The sequence below is a fragment of the Acanthaster planci genome, linkage group LG09 (genome assembly GCF_054643075.1).
Source record: "Acanthaster planci isolate LZ-2023a linkage group LG09, COTS_SCS, whole genome shotgun sequence".
In the NCBI taxonomy this organism is placed as follows: domain Eukaryota; kingdom Metazoa; phylum Echinodermata; class Asteroidea; order Valvatida; family Acanthasteridae; genus Acanthaster; species Acanthaster planci.
The window spans coordinates 16507997-16530483 of NC_141785.1; the positions used below are offsets into that span (position 1 = coordinate 16507997).

Here is a 22487-nt window from a genome sequence, read left to right on the forward strand (position 1 = left end):
AACAATCAGAACTCCAAATTGGGCAATCTTCCTAATTTCGGTTTGTATTGAGAAATCTGTCTGAGGCATGACACTGTTTGATGAAAAGCAGGCTTAAAACCCAAAAGGCCTCACCAGACAAGTGACATACCTGCCAACACTGAAAACTCAGACATCAGAACACCAATTTCATGATCCAATTTTGCAAAACACAAAAGAAGCTATATAAATTTACATACATGTACACAATACAGATATGACACACGTACATAATGGTACCAACTGCCATTTTGATGTAGTGCACCCTCTTTCATCTACAGCTGTACACAGAGTACCCTCTGTTTTTTTTACGCTTTGGCCAGGACATTTTTCTTAATTTTTTCCCTTTTCATGGAAATCAGAATGTTCCAATTTTTGGTGATCTGAAAACATGTATGTGGCAAATAGTGATGGTACTGCTTACCACAGAAGCTTTTTTGATGGACCCAAAGCTTCATCATGTACTGGTAGACATGCTTCCTTCACAAACAAAACATAACTGTTCCAGCTCTTGACAATGATTTAATCAACACTGCTATCTCACTGTTACCTGGAAAATAAAAAAAGTGAAACTTGAACCACACTTGACAGCTTGTTACCGTACATGGAAAACATGCTTTTCTGCTTTTGTTACTTATGTTGGATGAAAAATTGACTTCTAGTAATTGAGATCTGGAGGAAATGGAGCAAATGGCATCCCAAAGCCTAGCAAACACAAAAACCACTAGCACATGGCGAAGCCACAAGCAACTTTAACATCTGATTAAGTTCCTCGATAATTCATGCATGTGCTCAGACAGTTTCAACTAATCACCACAAACAATGCTTAACAAACTGTGTAAAGACACGCAAAACAGTTGGAAAAAAAAAAACCTTCTGGCCAAAACCCGTGAGCAGGTTTACAAATTATCTTCATCTCAACCACAAAAGCACCCTTTTGACTGCATGGCGTTGTTGAGGTTCCTTTGGCCATGATTTGGAGTTCACATGAAGCTGACATTGAGCATCTGTCAAAAATGAACATGCACCCACGTGTGGACAGTTAAATTAAGTGACAAGGGTGTTAAACTGCCGTCAATGCCCTTTGCTTGCTTTACTTCATGAGCAGGTGTGATGTCACAGTTATAAATTGATGCAAATACAGTACATAAATATTTCTACAATTTCATTGGTCCATGTCTACAATGACAAACTAACTTTGCTCAAAGCATTAAAATACCCTTTGAAATAGCGAAACTGAATTTGAAAATAAGGTTTATTGAGGCACAAAGGTGCATTTCACCGGTTTGTAATAAAAAACATTGATAGCAGCCACCCTTTACGGATCTGTTGTAAAAGTGCCCAACTAGCGTGTCCAAGACTTGCTGATAGGATGCTTCGAGCCTGCCTACTTTGGGTCAAAATCAAGGACGATCTTCAATGGGTGAATTAGGAAAGTCGGCACTGTGTGAGGCTATTGAGTACATGAGGCTGCTTGCCTATATGTCCTAGTTCCTCATTAGTTGGAACGCTCGCTCTGGTCTTATTTTTCCCTGTGTCTTTGGCTTCAGGACTAGTGCTAGTCTCTGTTGTGTTACCAGCATCTGGAATGCTAGAGATGCTGTTACAAAAAATTGTACCTCTTCAGCAGTGAACAATAGAAAGGCTACTTCAGCTAAACTACTCGGTTCCAAACCGTTAGCAAAATATGAACCAGTCAAGGGACTGCGAAATGTCTACCTGCCTCCACTAGCACACACACATTAAAGAGGCCTACCAGTAAGTAGGCATCCTTGTTGCATTTATTCTGAACATTTTCCAGCATCTTCACTTCGCTTCATTTCCACAAAAGGGTGGAGGGGAGTCCCCAAAAAGCAGTCCTTGTTGAGTAGCGACCCCCCTCTAGCTCAGGTTGGATGTCGTCTACATTGCATTGCGACTAACGTCAAGGGTATAAAAGTCCTCCTATAATGAAAAAGTTTTTCAACATATTCTTCTCACATTTTTACCTGGCAAAGATAGCTCACAAGATAGCTGCCTTGTATCCCGATTTCCATAAATGGTGTGTTGAAATTACTAAATACGCCCGCGGACAACGTATTTTGCAGGAAATTTTGCAAAACTACTAGCTTTCTGTCGCATGTACATTCGTCTAACACATGTGCGTAATGCATAGTATCCAACTGCCCCTTACGCATGCACGGAAGAGACGTGGACGTGAAGAAGTCGCAGATAAGGCCGTGTCCGAACGGCTTCCAAAGACACGGCTAGGTCTGTTGTCTGCGCGTCTCCACGCATTTCCAATGGCGTGAAGACCTAGACCTAGCTCTAGACAACCTGACAGCATGTAAGCCGAGCTTGGAGGCCATTTCGCGCATGCGCAAATTACCAGACAAACGTAGGTCGTTCACAAATCGCCACGGAGAGCGTGGAATTTTGCAGAATTTTCTGCAAAATACATTGTCCATGGGCGTATTTAGTAATTTCAATACAGTATTTATAGAATTTGGGATACAAGGCACTTGTGAACGACATTTGACCTGTCTTCGCCAGGTAAAAAGGTGAGTAAAAAAAGTTGAAAAAATTTTGCATTGTAGGAGGATTTTTATACCCTGGACATCAGTCGTAGTGTAATGAAAACAACATCCAACCTGAACTAGGATCCCCACTTACATAACACATACAAATAGACATTACATTGGCATACTGACATAAGACAATAATTAGAAATAAACAAGAGATAAATACGGCCGGTCACACTGGGACTAAGTGGTTTAACGTATGGATCCCTGGCCCAGCCACCTGAACGAGGTTATGCTTTAACTTCAGTTGGAGGGCAAAGGCTTTATACATGTACATGTACCTTCCTCCATTGTATCACTAGCATGACTAGGATCTAGGCACAAGTTAACGTTTTGCAAATTCATCGTAACTCAACTAAAACACCAAAGATCAGCCTCCACAACACCAACAATGCATTTGTTACTCCCCAACTATAGCATAAGTCCCATCTACAGTTGGGCCAGTCCCAACTGTAGAGCTGCAGTTAGGCTGGCCCAACTATTGTTGACCAATGTCTGTGGGAAATGCCTCAACATTATCCAAGTCAATGTGTCTCACACTTGAAACAATTCATCTAAAATGTGGCACTTCATCTGTTCGTTGAGCCCTATGACCGATGACATGACATTTGTAAAAAATATGACTTTTGGCACATGCTGGACACATCATGGACACTGGACCTCTCTGCTGTAGATGCAGTTGGGCCAGCTCTAGTTGGGATGGGCCCAGCTATAGTTGGGACGGCCCAACTGTAGTTGAGACCTCCATGACCCTGATGACCATGGTGAACAGGTGAAACTAAGTAGCATAAAAAGGTTTGACAGTCGAGAGTGTAATAAATATGCACGACCCTGACGTCATCACAGCTATATCATGTCGTCACATACAAAATGTACGTTCGAGAGGACTTGTTAAAAGTGATGACTATCAGTTTAGGGGGCGACAGTAGAAGGTAAAGGGGCGACAGTAGAAAGAGAACTTGTTAAAAGTGATGACTACCAGTTAAGGGCGCAACAGGAGAAGGTAGTGGGGCGACAGTAGTAAGAAGACTTCTTAAATGTCGGCCTCATGATTATTTTGGCGTGACAGTAGAAAAAAGACTTGTGAAAAGTAAGGACTGCCGGTTAATGGGGCGACAGTAGGGGGTGGTGGCGCATACATGCTTTTCCGTGATAAACAAGTATTAATCATCAGGCAAAACACGATGCAACAGGTAACAATCATTCATAACCATGATAACCGCAGAATTGACCGGCGCGATTTGGATCACACAAACTTCCACGTCCAATCGAGTTTCAACATTGAACAATATGAACTCGACAAAGCAATAAGAATCATTACCGTATCATGATGAAAAAGTGACTATAGAGGACTCTCTGGGACGAGGACATTTTGATAAACCGAGTCACAAGCCGTCATCAGGCATCGCGTTCAAGCAAGGAATTCACCGTTCAATGTTGTGATTTGGCCACCTGCCATTGAAAAGGTCGTGAACTCCTGGCCAGGGACAGCCTCGACAAATGCTGAACCATGGAGGTAGCTGAACTTACATTTTAAGCAACACTACATTTGCGCTTACAAAAAATAGATTAAGCAGAAAAATATTTCACATTCTAGTTCTAAACCCCGTACTAAGTTTGATGTAAATGTATTTGCAGAGGCAAAAGTATTGTCACCGCGATATTCACGTCTACCACAGGACACAAACCTTCCTCCATATGCGTCTACTATGTGATTTTTATCAAGGGGTGCTTAGCGCTAGCGGTAGACAAAACAGCTAACAGTCGTTGAATAAGTTGTTAAAGTCTAAAACCCAGACACTCTAATTACCAGTGAAATGTTATTTTTCTGCAGACATTATAAGCACCTGTCTATGATCGAGGCGGCGTTTCTTCATCTTCCTGGCTGGCTATTGCCGACACACACAGATATGGCTCACAAAATTGCCCATATTATTAACTTTATTGGAATTACTCTTGCTTTAATTGAAATGACGAATGCTCTTCCCGTGCCGGGATCCCTTCAACTGGATTCTTTGATTTTTGACAAGGTAGATTTCGCGTTATTGAAAATAATTTGGCACGTACATGAATAATGTAGGTACTTGTATCCGGTATCCAGGTATCGCCTATCGGCGGCCGCAGGCCAAACTTAAGCCTTAACATTAACCTTAAGGTTTAACATGTTTAAACTTGCAGTTTAACTTCTTTTTCGATTAGGCCTACTCGTTTATTTCGTTTGGGTTCATTGGGTTGTGGTATAGCCCCAGACTGGGCTGGGGCGCGGCCAGTATCTACTGGCATGACTGGACCACCTCCTTGGCCCTGTTACGCCCCAACTATTACATGTCGTAAGTCCCAACTATAGTTTGGCAGTCCCAACTGTAGTGCTGCAGTTGGGCTGGCCCAATTATTGTTGACCAGTGTCTGTGGGAAATGTCTCAACATTATCCAAGGCAATGTGTCTCACACTTGACACAATTCATCTAAAACGTGGCACTTCATTTGTAAACAATGTGACTTTGGCACATGCTGGCCACATCATGCACACAGCTCACAGGACCTCTCTGCTGTAGTTGGGCTGGCCCAACTGTAGCACTCCAGTTGGGATGGGCCAAACTATAGTTGGGACTGATGCTATAGTTGGGGCGTAACAGCCCCATGATGGTCTACCCCAGACTGCGAAAAAACTTCTCACTCCGATGACTCCCAGTAAAGTACACGTATGTGCCCCATTTTGTAAATTCGGAATTTCGGGTGTTCATTACCTTTAGCACCCTGTTCATATAAACAAACAAAGTCCACTTTCTCAAATGAAAAAACATTTTGACCTCAAGGAACCATTACTCAATCCTGATAGGTCTATAGGCTTAGTTTAGTTAATTTTGACAATATTTAAGCAAGGAAACCACAAACTTCTAACCCCAGTTCGGCAAAAGAAAACTGCTCCGTCAAATCACACAATTTTGTTTCTTGTCTGGTTACCTGACTCAGGCATTTTGGATTCATCTAAACAAATCTCCATCCAGGTCAAGGAACCATTAACAGTTACTAATTTATCATTCACAGCTCTTTGGGTGGTCATGTGCATTGCTGTTTTACCCAAAAATTTCCCTGAAATATGTCAAAAACCAAAAGCCCTTTTCTTTTTTCTTTCTGATCACCAACAACTTGTTTTGATAAGCTGTTTTGAAAAAGTAGAATTTCTTCCCTTATCATAGGAATAGGGTGCTAAAGGTAATGAACACCAAAATTTGGCTCACTCACTCATTGATCATGCTGATCTATAAATTTTGGCAAAGTTTCAATTTGTTTCTGTCCATAAAATTTGGTTTCTGTTTTGGTTATCTTAACACAGCCATTCATTTACCACAGTGATTAATTCTAGGTGATAAACATAGTTGGGATCTGTTTGGTCTGGGAACCGGACAGCATAAAAGATGTAGGGCCCTTGGTCCCAGAGCATGATGTTGTTGTCAGCGCAATCTTTGAACGTGCGCCATTTTTGTGCCTGGAACTGTGCGATGTTTAAAGGGAGTCATGATGGTAATAGTGTTCAACCGGGCCTGGCTGGTGGTGCGGCTAAGGTTCCATTATAAACTAATAGTTTTGAGGTCGTTTCAAAACACTTATTTTCCCAGATTGTTATCTATTTCGTCTGAGATCGTACTTTTATTGCAGATATTTTTCTAACGAATATGGCTCTAAGCAGTGGCGTGAATCTGTTCTGGAAATCGGGGGGGGGGATGAGAGATGGGAAAAGGTGGGAGAGATGACTTGCCCAGCCATGGGAATTTGGAAAGCAGTGGAGGGCGTATGACAGCATGTACAGTATATGGGGGCAATGTTCATTGTAAAGACGTACGGTACATCTGTAATGTGTATCAAAGTCATGCAGAATCTTTCATCACAGTAGGATATCAATGGCTTTTTCAAATGGTTTCCCCCCTTTTTAGTGGTATTGCAAACATTGTAGTCATTAGGAAATCAAAAACTTCTTCGCAATCCACTTTAATTTTTTTGCTCCTCACAAGAAACTGGGGGGGGGATCAGTCGCCCATCGCCCACCCCAAAAAGTGGGAGGGATATACCCTCCTCATCCCCTGGGATTTATGCCCATGGCTCCAAGAATTTTCCGAATTAAATGTCAGCAGGGGAATTTAGTAGCTCTCACAAGTATTTTTAGAGGGAAACGAAGTCCAAGTTAAATTTTGACAGGGGAATTTAATTGTTCTCACGAGGCAATTTTGTCAAAATGCTGGAATGAGGAAATTTCACCTACCATATTGTAGCTGGCCGGTGTGACGTACTGTGCCCCAGCCCCATGTGCCAAGCTTTACATGCAGCACACATGTCATGGGCAAAACAGACCCTACAAAGTGGTACAAAACATATAGTTGATGTCAGTCTCTTTGGACTGTTGCTTGTGGTTCATGTAGCCACACAATGTTTATCGCTGTGCACAATTTTTATAGCAATATCTGTTGTTAAGCAAATTTATTTTTTTTTCTTTTTATTCTACGTATACAAAAACAAGCATGCCTACTTGAAAATTAACATAATATTGTTCACCTATCACTGTTTGGGTTCTAAAAACCTTTGTCAAAAGAACATAGATTGCCATCATGCCAAACTTATTCCCATCATCACAAGGTTATGGGTTATACTGTGTAAAAGCAAATGTTTGTGCCGAAAATTAATAGATTCACAAAAAAGCTAAGCCACAAGCAAGTTATGTATATGGTGTGAAATAATTTTCAAATTTAAGTTGGGTTTTATTTTTTCATTTTGTTAGGTCATTCGTCACTTCAAAGCTGTCTTGGTCAAGTTTGACGAATCCTATCCATATGGAGAGAAACAGGAAGAGTACAAGAAGATTGCAGCCAGGGGCAGCTCTCAGCCTGACCTCATTATAGCTGAGGTTGGGATTTCAGGTGAAAGAAGATCATCTTGTTGTTCCTTTCAAATTAGAACCCGTTCTATTTCAGTATAGTTCCTTTGACTGAAATACGCATTTTTAACATTTGTCTGAACTTTTCCTTTGTCAGTTGGTGTCATCTGAGTGAAGCAGAGTATTTGTTTGCTCGAATGAAAATCGGCACACTTGTTGGACTGAATAAAAGTGGTACATGTCTTTGAAACTTCTACTTTTGTTTAAAATATTCATTTTCTTTCAATTTAAGATTTAAAAACCTGTGCAGTTGTGCAAGTTTGTAAAAGTTCATTTCTGTTTTCTGCCAGACTACTCAGATAATGGGAATAAAGACTTAGCAGAGCGCTTCAGCGTCACCAAGGAGGATAGGCCCGCCTACAAGCTCTTCCTTCAGGGGGAGGAGAAGCCCATCGACTATGAGGGTGAGGTCAAAAGCAGCAGCATCTTGGAGTTTGTCCGGGAACGTTCGGGCCTCTGGATCGGGCTGGAGGGCTGTTTGCAGAGCTTCGACAAGCTGGCCGAGGAGTTTGTGGCAGCAGGAGGGGAGACGGAGCGAAAGAGAGCCCTGGAGGCAACCCGAGCAGAGAAGGAGAAGCTGACGAGCGAGGAGGAGAGGAAATCTGCAGATGTCTACATCAAGGTGATGGAAAAGATACTGGAGAAGGGCGAGGGCTTTGCCGTGACAGAGACAGTGAGAATCAAGAAACTTGTGACGGAGAAATTGACAGCCAATAAAAAGAAAGTGTTTGAAGCTAAACTGAATATCCTGTTGTCTTTCAAGCCCTCGGCAAACAAAAAGGAGGAACTTTGATGGGAATCTTTTTACACAAACCAAAGTTGAGCCATTCAATTATCAGGAAATAAATCAGAATGAAAAAGATGCACAGATACCATTCATTTTCTCATACAATGTTTGTGATTCGTCTTTCAAGGTGCAGAACAGGCATTCCTTTTTTTTGGGGGGGGAAGGGTTTGTTTGCTTTTTTCCGTTTTTTCTTGTCATATTTTGGACAAAAAAACAGTCTTATCACCTTGAAGTATGGCACGATTAGTGCATGAGGCAAAGGCCTTCCATGAAGACAGATGCCTTGATGATGTAAAAAATAATCATTCATTGGTCATGAAAGTGCCTGGCTAAAGTGCAGAACAAAGCAAGGGGTGCAGTGCATGTGAAGGATATTTATCATTATACAGATGGGCAGAATCAGATTTTTCAAGTTGTATGTTTTTAATTGTATAATAGGATCCAACTGAATCTGTTGGTTTAGAATTATCAAATTGAAAAAGATGCTGGTCTCATGAAATGCTTTTCTTTTGTGGGGTAAATATATACAGGTACATGAGAAACGAGCAATAACATGGGCTTAATATTGGCTGGATTCCAACTGTGTGTAAACATCGGGCAAGTTTGAGCTACAACCGTGGCTCAGCATTGTCCAAATGATGGATGGTTTAGACCATCAACCACCCAAAATCTGAACCTGTCTTGATGCCAAGTCTGTAACCAATGTGGTTTTGTTCCCCACGTGCAATATTACTGTGGTCCATGAACCAAATAGCAACTCCTTTGAGCCAAGACTAAGCACTTACCATGGTAACCAGAGACTGTGCAATCTGAGGGGATCTCTTTCCTGTTTTCCGTGTGTGTCAGTTATTCTTGCGTTCTCTTTTCATTTATCATTTGATCAAGTGGGTTTTGGGGTTGTGAGCGTTTAAGGGACTTTGTCAGTTTTATTTGAAAATTTATGGATAGTTCCATACTGGCATATGTGTCAGTCCCCCTATATCTATGCTGTCCAGTATCTAGGCACTCACCTCAGAGTTAACATTTTACAAATGTATGTGTTGCCAGCAGTCACTCTAATTTCTGTTCAGATGTCCTGTCCAGAACCCTGAGCGTACCCAACCTGACAAATCAGTCACAAGTTGCTGGAGCATTTTTTGAGTGAAAGGCCTTTGTTGTGAGAATCTTGCACCACGTTAATCAAAAGGAACCCTCAAACAGTTTTCACCCATATTTCCCATTTGCATCAGGATGCCGAAATAGTTGTTACATCAAAACAAAGGACTAAATTTGCCCTGTCTTGGACAAAAAGAATTGCAAAAAATGTGGCCTTAAGATTCATTCTGTTGAATCCACTCACAGATGATCAATTCAGTCCTGAACCATAGTTAATGTATGAAATAAACTAATTTTTTAAAGCAAATTTACTATATATATACAAATACAACAGTTCCTTCAATTCCAAAAAGTTCAGCAAGTCCCCATGTTTTCTTGTTTGCCTGCTGTTGTCTTAGCATGTACCTTGTGTAATTTTATCACGATTCATTAAAATTTATTAATTCAGTGAAGGGTTACAGTATTACAAGAGGGGTCCATTTTGTAATTTTTTAAGTTCATTGTTAATTTGTCAATTGATTGTCAGATTTGAATAAAACTAGCGATTGATCCATTTTTAACTTTTGTTTTCGATTTCCGGAATAGAGCTGGGTTCATGAATGAAGGTGGGATTTGGAGCTTTGCATACTGTGAATGCAGATGCAACTTGTAAGGAACTACCTCTTTTGGAAGAGGTGTTGTCAAAACCTAATTAATTTGAATGTTTGTAGAACTTCGCCCACCACGCTCCGAAGCATTTCGTGGGGAGTGTCGTGGGCATGGTGGCGAGCCCGTAGTTCTAGCATGTGTAGGGACAACAGAGGTTGTTCCTCGACTGTTCTTTGTTCTTGAATGAAAATTTGAATTGCTAGCTGTCAGTTTCGATCATATGTAACATCTCAGCAGCAGCATTTTTCATAATCATAGTTTTCGGTGCTGGTTCGTTGTAACATCTAGGCTACATGCCTAGGATAAGCGTAAGTACTGGTGAACCATGACATTTTCGTTACAAGTTTTGGGTTCGGATCCTGCAACCGTAAAAGAATTCAAATAATATCCTCCAGAAAGACTTTGTAAATACAATAAAAGCCCACTTTCATTGAATCACAGCGGGAAAAGCAGAAGAAAAAGTTTCTCAATAGATTTTTAAAAGCCCTTAAGTTGAGGGACCCTGTACGAATACGGATATTTAAATCACCAAAATGGCGATTTTAGAACACAAATATGTAGTATGTAAAAAACGTAGAAAAGCTATGCTTGCAAATTCTACAAATGTTCTCAAAATTAGCAGCAAAATCTACACTTCAAACTGTACAATATTATTCCTTCAGATTCAGGATGACTGGGAACAAGACCAGTAGAATAAAACTTCTGAGTTGTCCAAGTACAGTTACTATTGTTATTAATCAACCTACAGAGGGCGCTATTTTTTATTTTTTATTTATTCTTTTCTATTCCTGGGCAGTCACATGCAGGAATACATGAAATAGCTGTGACATCAGATCAATTATCACCGTACATGATGCACACAGCCTGATTTTTTTCAAGACCGTGAGTTTGAGCATTGTACTGACTTTTTCTTTCATCTAGCAAACAAGCATAGTTTGGAAGTATATTAGGCTAAAAAAATAAGGATATCGGAAGGAAAACAATGAAATTTGGCTCTTGGGATAGGGAAATTTTCATTTTGATTGTGGAAGCATTGCCTCCACGTCAATGGTTGATCGAAGAGATCAAAGGGCTCCATTCTGCACATTGTTCACCATGGTGTACTATTTACGACACACATTTCTCTCTCTCTAGCCTCCCTCCAGGCGACGCAACAACACGACGCGACAGTGCGACGGCTCCCTTGCATCAAGCCGGCGTCCCGTCGCACCGTTGCCTTCTTGCCATTACACTTGTACACACGACGCGTTGCGTCGTGCCGTTGCCCGTCGCGTCGTGCTGTCTTACGCCCTTTCCTTGCTGCATTTTTTCTGCCTAAACGTCGCTCCTTCTGAGACCCGTGGCGTCGCACCATCGTATGTCGTGTCATGCCTCGCGTATTACATCGTCTGAAGCACAAAGCGACGCACGACATGTCGACACGACGCACGTCACGACGCACGATGTCGTGTGCTGTCGCCCTTTGCTTCATGATGTTTATAGAGGGGCATCGCTGTTTTCTTTCATTTCCGTCCTCTGCGCTTGCAAAATACATGCCCTGAGCCACAGGCGTTGATTTGTTCTTGTTTTTATTTCATCCATTCATCAATTTGAAATAGTTTCTGTCATAATTTACAAAAAAAGGAAAAAGAGCATATAGAAAATGTGCGTATGTAGGGACTGCTCTCACATAATAAGTGTAAGCCCAGAATTCGTCACTATTTAATTAGCCGGCTGATCCTTGTTCCAATTTCCATCCACTCTCTTTTTAAGACCGCTGATGAAGTTCCCATTTGTGGTAGATTTGTTACCTATTTTCTCTGTGGTCAATTCCGGCGATTTCCAAGTACAGTACAGTACAGCAGTACTCCCACTCCTCCGGACAATTTGTCTACAATTGTACTACCGCAAGTTTGACCACAGGTTTAGGAATTAGTTGCCACCCAGCCTGCACTATCCTCAGAATATTCCGTCTTGGTCTTCCTTCAGTTCAGTCTTCCTCGTTAACTTCATCAGCACCACACTTTCAATTATATTAGTCCATGTTTCTGAATAAAACTCCGTAGACCCTACAATCATTATGACAGTGTCTTTTCTTCAACTCAGTTTGGCCACGCACATGGCATCAGATCCGCATGTTATATGTTAAAGTTTGTAATAATGATTAATGTACTGTATCTTAGAAAGGATTAACAAATAATTTTTACTAGTATGAGAAAGATCATAACAAGAGCGGCAAACGCTTAAACAGTGCTGTGACCGACGTCAACGTTATCTATTTCCTGTAAACAATTTTGCTGACAGTTGGTCGCGACGCTCTTTCTAATTACATTTGATGAAAAAAACAAAAACAAAGCAAAAAACCCAAAAGAACCTTTTCTTCACCAACTCAATCTTAATGAAAGACAAAGTTATAAAGAATGCATGAAAAAGAACAACAGAATCAAGGCCTGCTACGTACTACAACATACAAACACGGAGGACAGAAATTAAAGAAAAAAGCAAACTTAAGGTGTCCTCTACAGAGACCATAAACCACTGAGTGCGTTCGATTAGCTTACACGTTACACAAGAGCGTTCGTTTAGCCATCACGTGATCTTCGTGCCTGCCCTGGTGTCACGCTCATGAACAGGTGGTACGCGCACGTTACGTGCTTGTTCGACCAACAGGGTGTCGTGATTTGCCAAATGCACGCGCGCGTCTAGCTGAAGAATGTGAGTGCGGTGTGGTGCGGTGCGGTCGAGCAGAGTGCTCTGAAGAAGGTACCGAAAGCTCGGCAATCACATATTTCAGAGCAATGATTTGATATTATATTCTCGTCGATTTTCTGATCACGGTGCTACGGAGCCCTTCCATACTTCTCTGCCACCACAGTTATGGCGTCTAATCGGATTAGTCTATATTCAGGGAAGCTAATCGAACGCACCGATAGCTAGATAGAGGCTGCCGCGAGAGAGGCAGAAATATGTGTCGTAAATACGGGCAATTCACAATATTGCGCCTCCAAGAGTTTGCAAACTCTTGGAGGCACACTATTGTGAAACGCTCGTGTTGTACACCATAAACAACGGCGAAGCACAGACTGCGGCGCAGCGAAGCAAGTAAACGGCACGGCTAGTTATTGTGGTTCGTGCGTTCCAGCCGCAAAGACGTAATCATATTATGTGTTGATATGTCTGTGGTTCCAGCTTTTCGTCGTGTGAGCGCCCTCTCGCGTATCAACAACACAACAACGTCTTGACCAAGACTAGGCCTCGATAAATGTTCCAAAGCATATGAACGAAGACGTCACAGAGATCCCGACTTGAGTCAAGTCTACTCTGTTTTGCTTTGAACCGGCCGCGAACGCGAACCCAGGTTTTGGGATTTCAGGGAGGACCGCAAGCGTACCACTTTGAACGCTTGGCAACCGGACTACAAGTGTTCCTGTCCTATCTACAGAGAGTTCGGAAGTGTTCTCTTTTATTAAGTTACGTTGCAAATTTTACAATCATAGATCTGCCGGTGATTTTTTGGTTCACTGCATGGTAAGAATGATCTCCAGATGTGCGTTTAATTTGCGCAAAGTAGGGTGTACCATTTTAGACACCGGCGCCCACCACCATGCCCTTTATCCAAACAGTTTTGGATACCGCAGCCTCCACATTTCCCGCAGGCTTCAAGTTGGACCGAATATGGCCTTCCTCAGCTGTCGAGGAGAGAACATTCTTCGATACGTATATTTGTTGAGTGCTGGAGCCAGAGCAAGCAACGTAAACAAGTATGACAGTATCTCAAACCCAACAGTAAGTCATGAAGTGATTATTCCGACCTCCATATAAAATCTCCACTAATTGATAAAGACAGATGGTAACTCGACCATGTTTCCTCGGCTAGTGGGACAACTTGACCGTTTACCAAGTCATCCATTACATTGCAACTAGGGACCCATTCTTCTTCCAAGAGATGCACCAATTGCGTATATTTGAAGACTTAGGCACATGTCATTCAAATGAGAAGCAGTTACGATTTTAGAGGTGGAGGAAAACCCTAGAGGAATATTCCGGGTTAAACCCACCGAATGAAGTAGGGACTGAAGACCCAATTGGGAAGAGTTCCATATACGGATGCCAGTAATTATGACCTCTTCCAACAGTCGCCCACTTTTTTTGTTTCACAACCTGAAACTTTACACTTATGTCCAAATCCAAAAGTTTTTGAGGTCTGTTATTGGCAGGTTGTTGACAAGCACATTGCATGCTGAGGATCCAGTGAGCTAACGCCCGCAAGTTCTTTGTTCTTTTCATTTCTAGGGTTGCATCAACATGGGCACATCTGAAAACAGACTTGTGTTTGATCTACTGAAAGACAGAGTATGTACTGTTATCGTTTTGAAACCTTCAGATCTGACCTAAGGCAAGTGTGACTTTAAACAGTGGTGGTGGAATCATTTTTAAAATGTGGAGGCGGGCCATTTGTGAGACCATCAGGCATCAGCCATTAATAGGCCGATCCATTAAGCCCTACTCTATGGAGGAAAGTGAAATATCAGGCGAGGTTTTGAGAGGCACAGGGTCTATGGTAGACATCTATGCTTGTCTGAAGTGAAGGCACCTCTTAAATTTAAAATACCCATTTCTTGTGTTCTGTACCAAAACACCTTCAGTATAAATTGAGAATTTTCTAGATTTAAGAACCTATTGTCTGAAAAATCCTGAAATCAGGAAAATTGTTAACAAATCTCGCCTTTGCCATAATAGGCCCTGCCACCAGTAACTTTAAAGTGTTTGCCCTGTTGGCACCAGACATAGTGAGTTTTATATACATGTAGCTCTTGTCATTTCTGAAGATGCACCAATGTTTACTCTGTTGAATGCTGTGTGTAGTAAAACTGGCCTCTCAACATTTTCCCAAGGTGAACAAAATGTTCCATTGATCACTTAGTGAGGATATAGTTTCACTACACCATGTGATGAAGTAGTCAATATTTTGATAATACCTCTCCCACAGATACTGCTTAATACGGCCGTCTCACAATAGTGCGCCACCAAGAGTTTGCAAGGCGTTGGCCAATCACAATGCACGGAATTTGTCGACCCAATGCATGTTTGGAAAGGGTCGACAAATTTCGCGCGTTATGATTGGCCGACGTGTTGCAAACTCTTGGTGGCGCACTATTATGAGACGGCCGTATTAAGCAGTATCTGTGGGAGAGGTGTTATCAATTTCAGTAATTACTGATTAATTTGATCTTGATGATACAGTGTATTAAAGATACCTCAGTATGAATAAGAAACTTGTTGAAAATATACCAGAGTAAGAGCATTCTTCCAGACTAGTACGGTGTACTGTACTTCGGAATTCATGCATGCAACGTGCAGTTTGCTAGTTTGTTGGCCGTGAAAGCAAACTGGCAAAAATAGCGTATGCTGTGCAAATGGCTATCGGCCAATCAAGGTACAGAATCCGCGTGGGAAGTGTCATGAAGGATGATATCAGCAGAAACTCTGGCATTGACCATTTGCATTTTTTGTGACATCTTGAGTTTGGGTTTGTGTTTTGTTCCAATCTAATATTTTGTTTAGCAGTACAGGGGGGCATGTGACCTGTTGATGTAAACTCTGTTGTTGTTCCAGATGAACAAACTCAGTGTAAAATGGGAAGATGACATGTACACCTACCCAGACTACCAGGGAATTCCAGAGCTGCGGCAAGCTGTGGCAGAATTTCTGACTGACCAGGCCAAATCTCCAGAGCCACTAGACCCCAAAAATGTTGGTACTAACACCACAGTAGTCAATTCTCTGACAAATCTATATTAACTTTTTTCTTTGAAAGGTAGTTTCATAATACCCCTTGTTTAGTTTTGTGCAAGTCCTTAATTAAACATGTCTCTTTATGATACAACCAACATGTAAATGTTAAAATTACTTTGTGGTAGAAAAGTCAATAAGACAGAAACAGTCGTTCTAAGTTTCATTGGCAGTTACTCGTTGGCTGATTTGGCCCTTTGTGATTTGTTTAAAGATTACCATTATGAATGGAGGTGGAATTTGCATTGAGGCACTGACATTTGCAATCTGTGATCCTGGCGGTAGGTAGTGGATTGAATTAGAATGGATTTGGGGTGGAGGATGGAGCTGGGCTGGGTCTTGCTGGGTACGTGACCTAGACTGGGTTGGGAAGTTTGCTGGGACTGAGATTGAGAGTGCTTGGCTTGGCTGGGCTACTTGGACTGGACTTGGTCGGGACAGGTAGCTCGGCCGAGATAGAACTTGGGATGGATGGGCCGGGGAGGGCTGAGCTGTGGGCTAGATCGGACTGAGATACACTTTACGTGTATTTGGGTTTTGAGAATGCTGGGCTGGCTGGTATTAGTTGGGTTATGGCCCAACTGTCAATTGCCCCAACTACATAGTTCGGATAGGCTTAACTAGAGTTGGAACAAGTCCAACTGTAGTATGGGCAGGTCCCACTTGAGTGTAACAGCTGAACTATGGTCCCACTTGAGTGTAACAGCTGAACTATGGTCCCACTTGAGTGTAACAGCTGAACTATGGTCCCACTTGAGTGTAACAGCTGAACTATGGTGTAATGGGCTGGAAGGTCAAAATTGGGTAATATTAGGTTAGGCATGACTAGGCACATAGGGATAGGCTTCATTGGGAGGAAATGGGTATGGGTAGGTTAAGTGCATAGGTGCATTGAATCGAGATGAAGTGAGTTGTTGGGTTTGATCATTGAATGTTGTTAAGAAGGGCAGGGTCAAGTTGCTGAAATTCTTTTGTATGCTGACATTGTAGATGCTATGATGGTTGCCTCTCCATATTATGGCGGATTCGACAGAGATGCTGTGTTGAGACCAGAAGCTAAGGTCATTCCTGTCCATTTCCACAGTGAGGTATGTTTCCGTTCCTATGGATAGAGTGGGTCATAGTTGGTGAATCTGAATGCAAGCTCACGGTTTTCATGTCCGTGTTTGTTTCCATCGTAGCCTGATGAGCCTGGACAGACTGAACCTTTCCAAATTACCCAATCCAAGTTTGAATCGGTGTACCAGGAAGAAACTGCAAAGGTAAAGCAAAACTCCTGAAGGGAAACTTTTGGAGGAATGGAAAGAGATGGGTTCATCTTTTCCAATCTGGAAATAAATTACTGTCAATTTTATGGTTGGTTTAGTTTCGACTTGCTGCACCATTGCAGTTGAATCTGGAGTCACAAGCATAGTTTCCTGGATCTTGAATGTCAAGTGAGTCCAAACCTGGAATGATGAGCCACATGTCAATGTTTGCGTTTGAGGTTTTCATGGTAACAATTTTGGACGGTTATGCAAGCTGGAAGGATGGCTTGGTGTCTTTTCTTTCTTTAGGGGGTCAAGATCCGAGCTGTTTTTTTTATGAATCCCAATAACCCACTTGGAGATGTGCCTTCTAAACAACTTCTCCTGGACATGTTGCATTTCTGCCACAGGTAATGTACTGCTTTATGTTTTATTCCCTTTCTTTCACGTATTTGGAGTCTAACCTAGTCTTCCTAAAATGTATCCAAAGCTACAACCAACCCAGAACTCAACAAGGCAGAAAGAAAGGTCTTCCCATAAAGATACACGTAAACGACTTTCCGGAAACACCAAACAAAGCATTAACCATGAGTATTCTGTCTTCTGGCACTAGGCTCAATTTGAAACTGCTAAGTGGATATTTTGTAAAACTTTTTTTTCTGCTAAGCCAAAGTATTTAGAGCACCAATCAGTTTTGTCAGCTGACAATAGACCATATTCACAGGGGACCCATTTTCAGTCAGATTCCCCGACATAGTGTGTACATTTGAAAACGTTGAATTTAAAGAACCAGACTCTTCGATTTCATTCCAACCCTGCAAAATCAACTGGTACCATCCCATGCAGATGTACCACTAAAATTCGATCGGTACCCCGCAAATACGGTCCATTGAGATTGTTTTTTCTGTGGTTGTAGTAATGCTGTATACATGTATTTGACCAAATAAAAATATAACCAATCCATCATTGTTTAAACATAAATACAACATGTGTTTACTGAATATTTATACGGAAACTGAGTAGTTCTCACAGGGTTACAGGTTACAGGCCGTATTCATCTCTTGTTTATTTCTACTTATTGTCTTATGTTGTATGTATATGGATGCCAATGTAATGTCCATGTGAAGGTGATATTTGTATGTGTTGTTTTGTAAGTGGGGGTCCCTACTCAACAAGCACTGCTTTTGGGGGACTCCCCTCCACCCTTATGTGGAAATAAAGTGAAGTGAACATTACACCTGGTTGCAGACATTCGCTTCATCTGATTGTGAACGAAGTCTACATGAACTCCATCTTCAAGGAAGGAGTGGAGTTCCACAGCTTTCTTAGTCTCAAACCCGAGGAGGTGCCAGATCCTGAGAGAGTGCACTTTGTCTGGGCAGGAAGCAAGGTTAGAAACGAGTTACCCTTTTCTGTGAGAGTGCACGTTGAGCAGTAACCAAGGCTAGAAACAATGAACCTCGTTCCCAAGAGAGTGCACTTTGTCTGGGCAGGAAGCAAGGTTAGAAACGAGTTACCCTTTTCTGTGAGAGTGCACGTTGAGCAGTAACCAAGGCTAGAAACAATGAACCTCGTTCCCAAGAGAGTGCACTTTGTCTGGGCAGGAAGCAAGGTTAGAAACGAGTTACCCTTTTCTGTGAGAGTGCACGTTGAGCAGTAACCAAGGCTAGAAACAATGAACCTCGTTCCCAAGAGAGTGCACTTTGTCTGGGCAGGAAGCAAGGTTAGAAACGAGTTACCCTTTTCTGTGAGAGTGCACGTTGAGCAGTAACCAAGGTTAGAAACAATGAACCTCGTTCCCAAGAGAGTGCACTTTGTCTGGGCAACAAGCAAGGTTAGAAATGCATTACCTCAACCTTGATCCTAAGAAGGTACCCAATGGTCCAGGAAGTGAGTATGGTTAGCAACGCATTACCCTCACCTTGGTCCTGTTCTAGTGCACTTTGTCTGGGAAGTGAGAAAGTTCACAACAAGTCTTCCTAACGCCGGTACTGAGAGAGTACTCTTTTTTGGGGTGAGCAAGGTTGGAAATGAGCCACTTTAACCTCGATTCCTGACACAGTGCACTTTGTCAGGCAGTAAGTAACATGAAACAACGTTACCCTGACCTCAGCTCAACCCCTATCCATAATGTATACGGTATATCATTTGTTACTTTTATTTTTTCTAGGATTTGACAATGTCAGGTATGAGATTTGGCGTCATCCACACCTTGAACAGTTCCATCAGTTCTTGCATAAATAGATTCACCTACTTCCACTTAATTCCTGTCTACATTCAGAGAGTTATGGCTCACCTTTTTTCTGATAAAGGTAAAATAACCCATTATTTGTGGAATAAAACTACAAAATGAACCTGCTTTAAAAACAGAATGACTTTAAAGGCTGTTTAGTGTACACGTATATTTCTTCGCATCGTGGTAACTTCATCCATAAAACAAACCAGGATTTGTAAAATGAACATCAGTTTTGAGTAATTAAGTATTCATTTTCAACCTGTTCATAAACAGTTTCTGTAACTCTGTTTTGCCTGCAGATTGGTGGAACAATGTCTTCTTTCCAACCAATCTCAAGAGGTTGCGAGAGGCTCACAAACTTACAACAGATGCCCTGGACGAGATGGGAATACCATACCTAAACCGACCCTCTGGGCTGTACGTTTATGCTGACTTAAAGAAAGTAAGTGTCGCCGACTTGTCTTAACTCTTCGACCTATTGTGCTTTTCCACATGCATTTTTTTAAGTGCGAAAACACTGTGGACTTATATTTACTATTTGCAATATGGCTGGTACTCCTTACACCCTGGCTACAGCTAAGGGCCTCGTTTTTTTTCAAAGCTACATTCCTTTTTGATTCTTTGTTTCCAGTTCATACCGTCCCTGACCGAGGCAGGTGAACTGGCACTCTTTCATCGTTTGATTGATGATGGTGTCTATATCAGTCCTTCTCTGGCATTTTTCTCCGATGAGCGTGGATGGTTCCGCATCATTTTCTCCCGACCGCCCGATGAGGTCAAAGTTGGTGAGAAAATTGGCCCACAATGCAAACAAACAAGAGACACCACCAATAAAGTCAATTTGATACAGAGCATGGTTCGGGTTTTTACTTAAAACAAATGCAGTGTCGAGGCATCTTGTGAGGATGGGCAACATTTGACATTCGACCACATGTCTATTGAATGCCTAAACACACCGGTTGATGTCAGGCATAATTATGTGCAGAAAAATTCAGTGTAGAAGTGATGAACTGCAGATGTGTTGGTTTGTCTGCAGCTATGGCAAGGCTAGCAAGGACCTGTCAAGCATTTCTAGAAGAAAACAGGCAGTTGTAGTCCACGGCAACTGCAGGTGGGGAGAGAGACAGAGGTGACTCCTCATAAACTAGGTAGATGAATCAATAGCTAGTTTGATTACTTGATACTGGTCAGTTTTGTAGTATGATGGCTAAATCTTCTGACTGCTAGTCACTTTTGTGGTTTGGTGGCCAAGCTGTTCACTGGCAGTTAGCCAGGTTTGTGGTTTGGTGGCCAGGTGGTCTGATGGCGTCTTGATGATCAGTTGTGCTGATTTGGAGGCATGAAACTGACGTGTAGCATGGTGCCGGGGGAGCTGTTTGATTGGCTTGGTTGGCAGGCTTGATTGGTTAGCAAGGTTGGCTGGCTAGCATACAGGTCTGGTTGGCATTTTTATGGTCTACTTTTCTCCTGTAGTATGCCCAGCTTCCATTTTTTATTTTAACTTTTTAGTATTTCTTGTTAATTTGACATTCTCAATAATTTGTTTGATTCTCTCAATGACTGATTTGTTTCAGATACATGTCTGGAAACTCCCATTTCAAAACTGCTAAGCGAGATCACCAAATCTGATTGGCAAGAGATGAGCATAGCTGAAAAATGGAAGGAAGAACTGGAACTCTCATAGAGCAGAAGAACTGGAACTCTCATAGAGCAGAAGAACTGGAACTCTCATAGAGCACATGACCTCACTTCAAGTAGCTGGACCCATTATTATGAGAATTTTGATAAATTTCGGATGCAGTTCACCCTCCCCGTGACATGGTGGTTTTATTCTAATTTGGATGTGTGGCCCTTCACTTTGCAATGTTTGGGCTTCAAATCCTGGAATGCCTTGGATGGTGCCACTGCAACCTATTCATAAATACATTAGATGGTTGAGCCACTCCTATTGGTCAAGAGTCCGTCTGTGGCCAGTTTCAACCGGCTGATTAAGTGCCGGCCACCTGCAGGTACATGCAATGTTTGAAATGTGAAAATTGTGTACATATCATGAGAAATTTATCATTTTTAATGTTGTATTTAATTCTAACCGAGAAGATAGTTGCTTAGGAAATTCGACACTAATAACACTTTTTCTTGTAATTTGTTCTAAAACGAGTAAGACGAGATTAGGAGATGCAAGTGTTCAAGTCCAACCAAGCAATCATTTCTGAACTTAGTTATTCTTTGGCCAGTATAAGTGATTGATCCAGGGAGTGTTTGTTGTTCATTACGTAACACTTATTCATTACTTCTTTTTCTTCATTGTTTGGTTTAGTTCCCTATTCTTCCAAATATGTCTCATGATTTAAAGTGTTAGATTTTATTTGCTCCTTATTCTGGGCTGTAAGATTTTTTTTTCATCTTATAAAATTTTAATTTACTCTTCTGCTAAAATTGACTCTCAATTTTGTAACGTCATCTGATCCACTAGGAATCATAGTGTTGTGAAATTACTCAACATGAACTGTTGATTGATTATTAGTTATAATTATTGGTTATTTCTGGTATTATTAGCTGACAGCGCGCTCTGCGATTATTAGTTCGCTCGCGTCGCGTCGCGTCTTCGCCACTTCAGAGTGCATTGACAGTGCACAGTTGAGTTACCACTGCGTGCGCCCTATCAGAACCACATGTAAACAGCGCGCAATTGCTTGCTTGGTCGCGCTAGCGCCCTCTTGCGGTGAGCGTGACACACTAATGTTCGTTACACTGCACGCTGTTTTGTTACCTTATGTGACTGTAATATCCCGACTACCGAAGGACTTAATTCCAAGTTATGGAAAGTAACTCTGTTCCTTAAACTCGTGAACTTCACCTTTTAACCCGGCTGCTTCTGGGACTGTGGTCGTAAATATATTGTATTACTTTCTTCCGGTGTATCCCAAATGCTACGTGTGCATTTTCAGTTAGCCTTGCACTTGGTTTCCAGAGCCTCACATGAAGAAGATTAAATCGGTGTTCCTCCAACTCAAATATTGCGTGTATCTTGCTCAGTTCATTACAGTGACTTATTGGTAAATGTTATGATGTAATGTTTTGTTCTTAATTCTCTGTAAAAACAAGCCCAACCTCAGGCTGTATAAATAGCCACGCTAGATAGAAGAGTTCGTGTTCTGACCTTGGACCATTCGGATCTTTGCCCGGAATTAAA

The 22487-nt window shown here is 41.7% G+C and overlaps 3 protein-coding genes across 14 annotated transcripts in view; 2 read left to right on the plus strand and 1 right to left on the minus strand.

The window, feature by feature from the left end:
• LOC110988841 (GATOR1 complex protein DEPDC5-like) overlaps positions 1-22487 on the minus strand; it is a 127457-nt gene that overhangs the window by 73861 nt on the left and 31109 nt on the right. For 2 of the 6 annotated variants that reach the window (XM_022252738.2, XM_087141057.1), the window contains exons 1-2: positions 3901-4261; positions 443-568 (exon numbers count right to left, since the gene is read on the minus strand). In XM_022252738.2, the coding sequence (XP_022108430.2) occupies positions 443-479 (37 nt within the window). In that variant the 5' untranslated portion in view covers positions 480-568; positions 3901-4261. The other 4 variants (XM_087141059.1, XM_087141060.1, XM_087141061.1 and 1 more) reach the window with 4 other exon arrangements.
• LOC110988847 (endoplasmic reticulum resident protein 29-like) lies at positions 4432-9951 on the plus strand. Its single transcript, XM_022252753.2, has 3 exons — positions 4432-4609; positions 7354-7492; positions 7800-9951. Exons 1-3 carry the CDS (start codon positions 4433-4435, stop codon positions 8300-8302), a joined length of 819 nt encoding a protein of 272 aa, XP_022108445.2. The 5' UTR covers position 4432; the 3' UTR covers positions 8303-9951.
• LOC110988843 (putative inactive 1-aminocyclopropane-1-carboxylate synthase-like protein 2) lies at positions 10098-22309 on the plus strand. Of its 7 annotated transcripts, none has more exons than XM_087141072.1 (13): positions 10098-10921; positions 13642-13804; positions 14312-14371; positions 15635-15772; positions 16026-16092; positions 16802-16899; positions 16993-17073; positions 17368-17468; positions 18307-18448; positions 19229-19370; positions 19594-19736; positions 19926-20079; positions 20869-22309. In XM_087141072.1, exons 2-13 carry the CDS (start codon positions 13694-13696, stop codon positions 20976-20978), a joined length of 1347 nt encoding a protein of 448 aa, XP_086997198.1. In that variant the 5' UTR covers positions 10098-10921; positions 13642-13693; the 3' UTR covers positions 20979-22309. The 7 variants fall into 7 exon arrangements, 6 of the variants coding, with proteins under 6 accessions (XP_086997198.1, XP_086997199.1, XP_086997200.1 ...); XM_087141073.1 differs by having other exon boundaries at positions 13675-13804; XM_087141074.1 differs by lacking the exon at positions 10098-10921 and adding an exon at positions 13216-13546 and having other exon boundaries at positions 13675-13804.

Excerpts from the sequence above, each read along its gene's own strand:
- LOC110988847 (XM_022252753.2), top strand. The coding sequence starts at position 4,433 with ATGATCGAGGCGGCGTTTCTTCATCTTCCTGGCTGGCTATTGCCGACA. Across the intron at positions 4,610-7,353 it reads ATTCTTTGATTTTTGACAAG|GTCATTCGTCACTTCAAAGC; the intron begins GTAGATTTCGCG and ends TCATTTTGTTAG. Across the intron at positions 7,493-7,799 it reads AGCTGAGGTTGGGATTTCAG|ACTACTCAGATAATGGGAAT; the intron begins GTGAAAGAAGAT and ends GTTTTCTGCCAG.
- LOC110988843 (XM_087141070.1), top strand. The coding sequence starts at position 13,544 with ATGGTAAGAATGATCTCCAGATGTGCGTTTAATTTGCGCAAAGTAGGG. Across the intron at positions 17,074-17,367 it reads ACCAGGAAGAAACTGCAAAG|GGGGTCAAGATCCGAGCTGT; the intron begins GTAAAGCAAAAC and ends TTCTTTCTTTAG. Across the intron at positions 18,449-19,228 it reads TTGTCTGGGCAGGAAGCAAG|GATTTGACAATGTCAGGTAT; the intron begins GTTAGAAACGAG and ends TATTTTTTCTAG.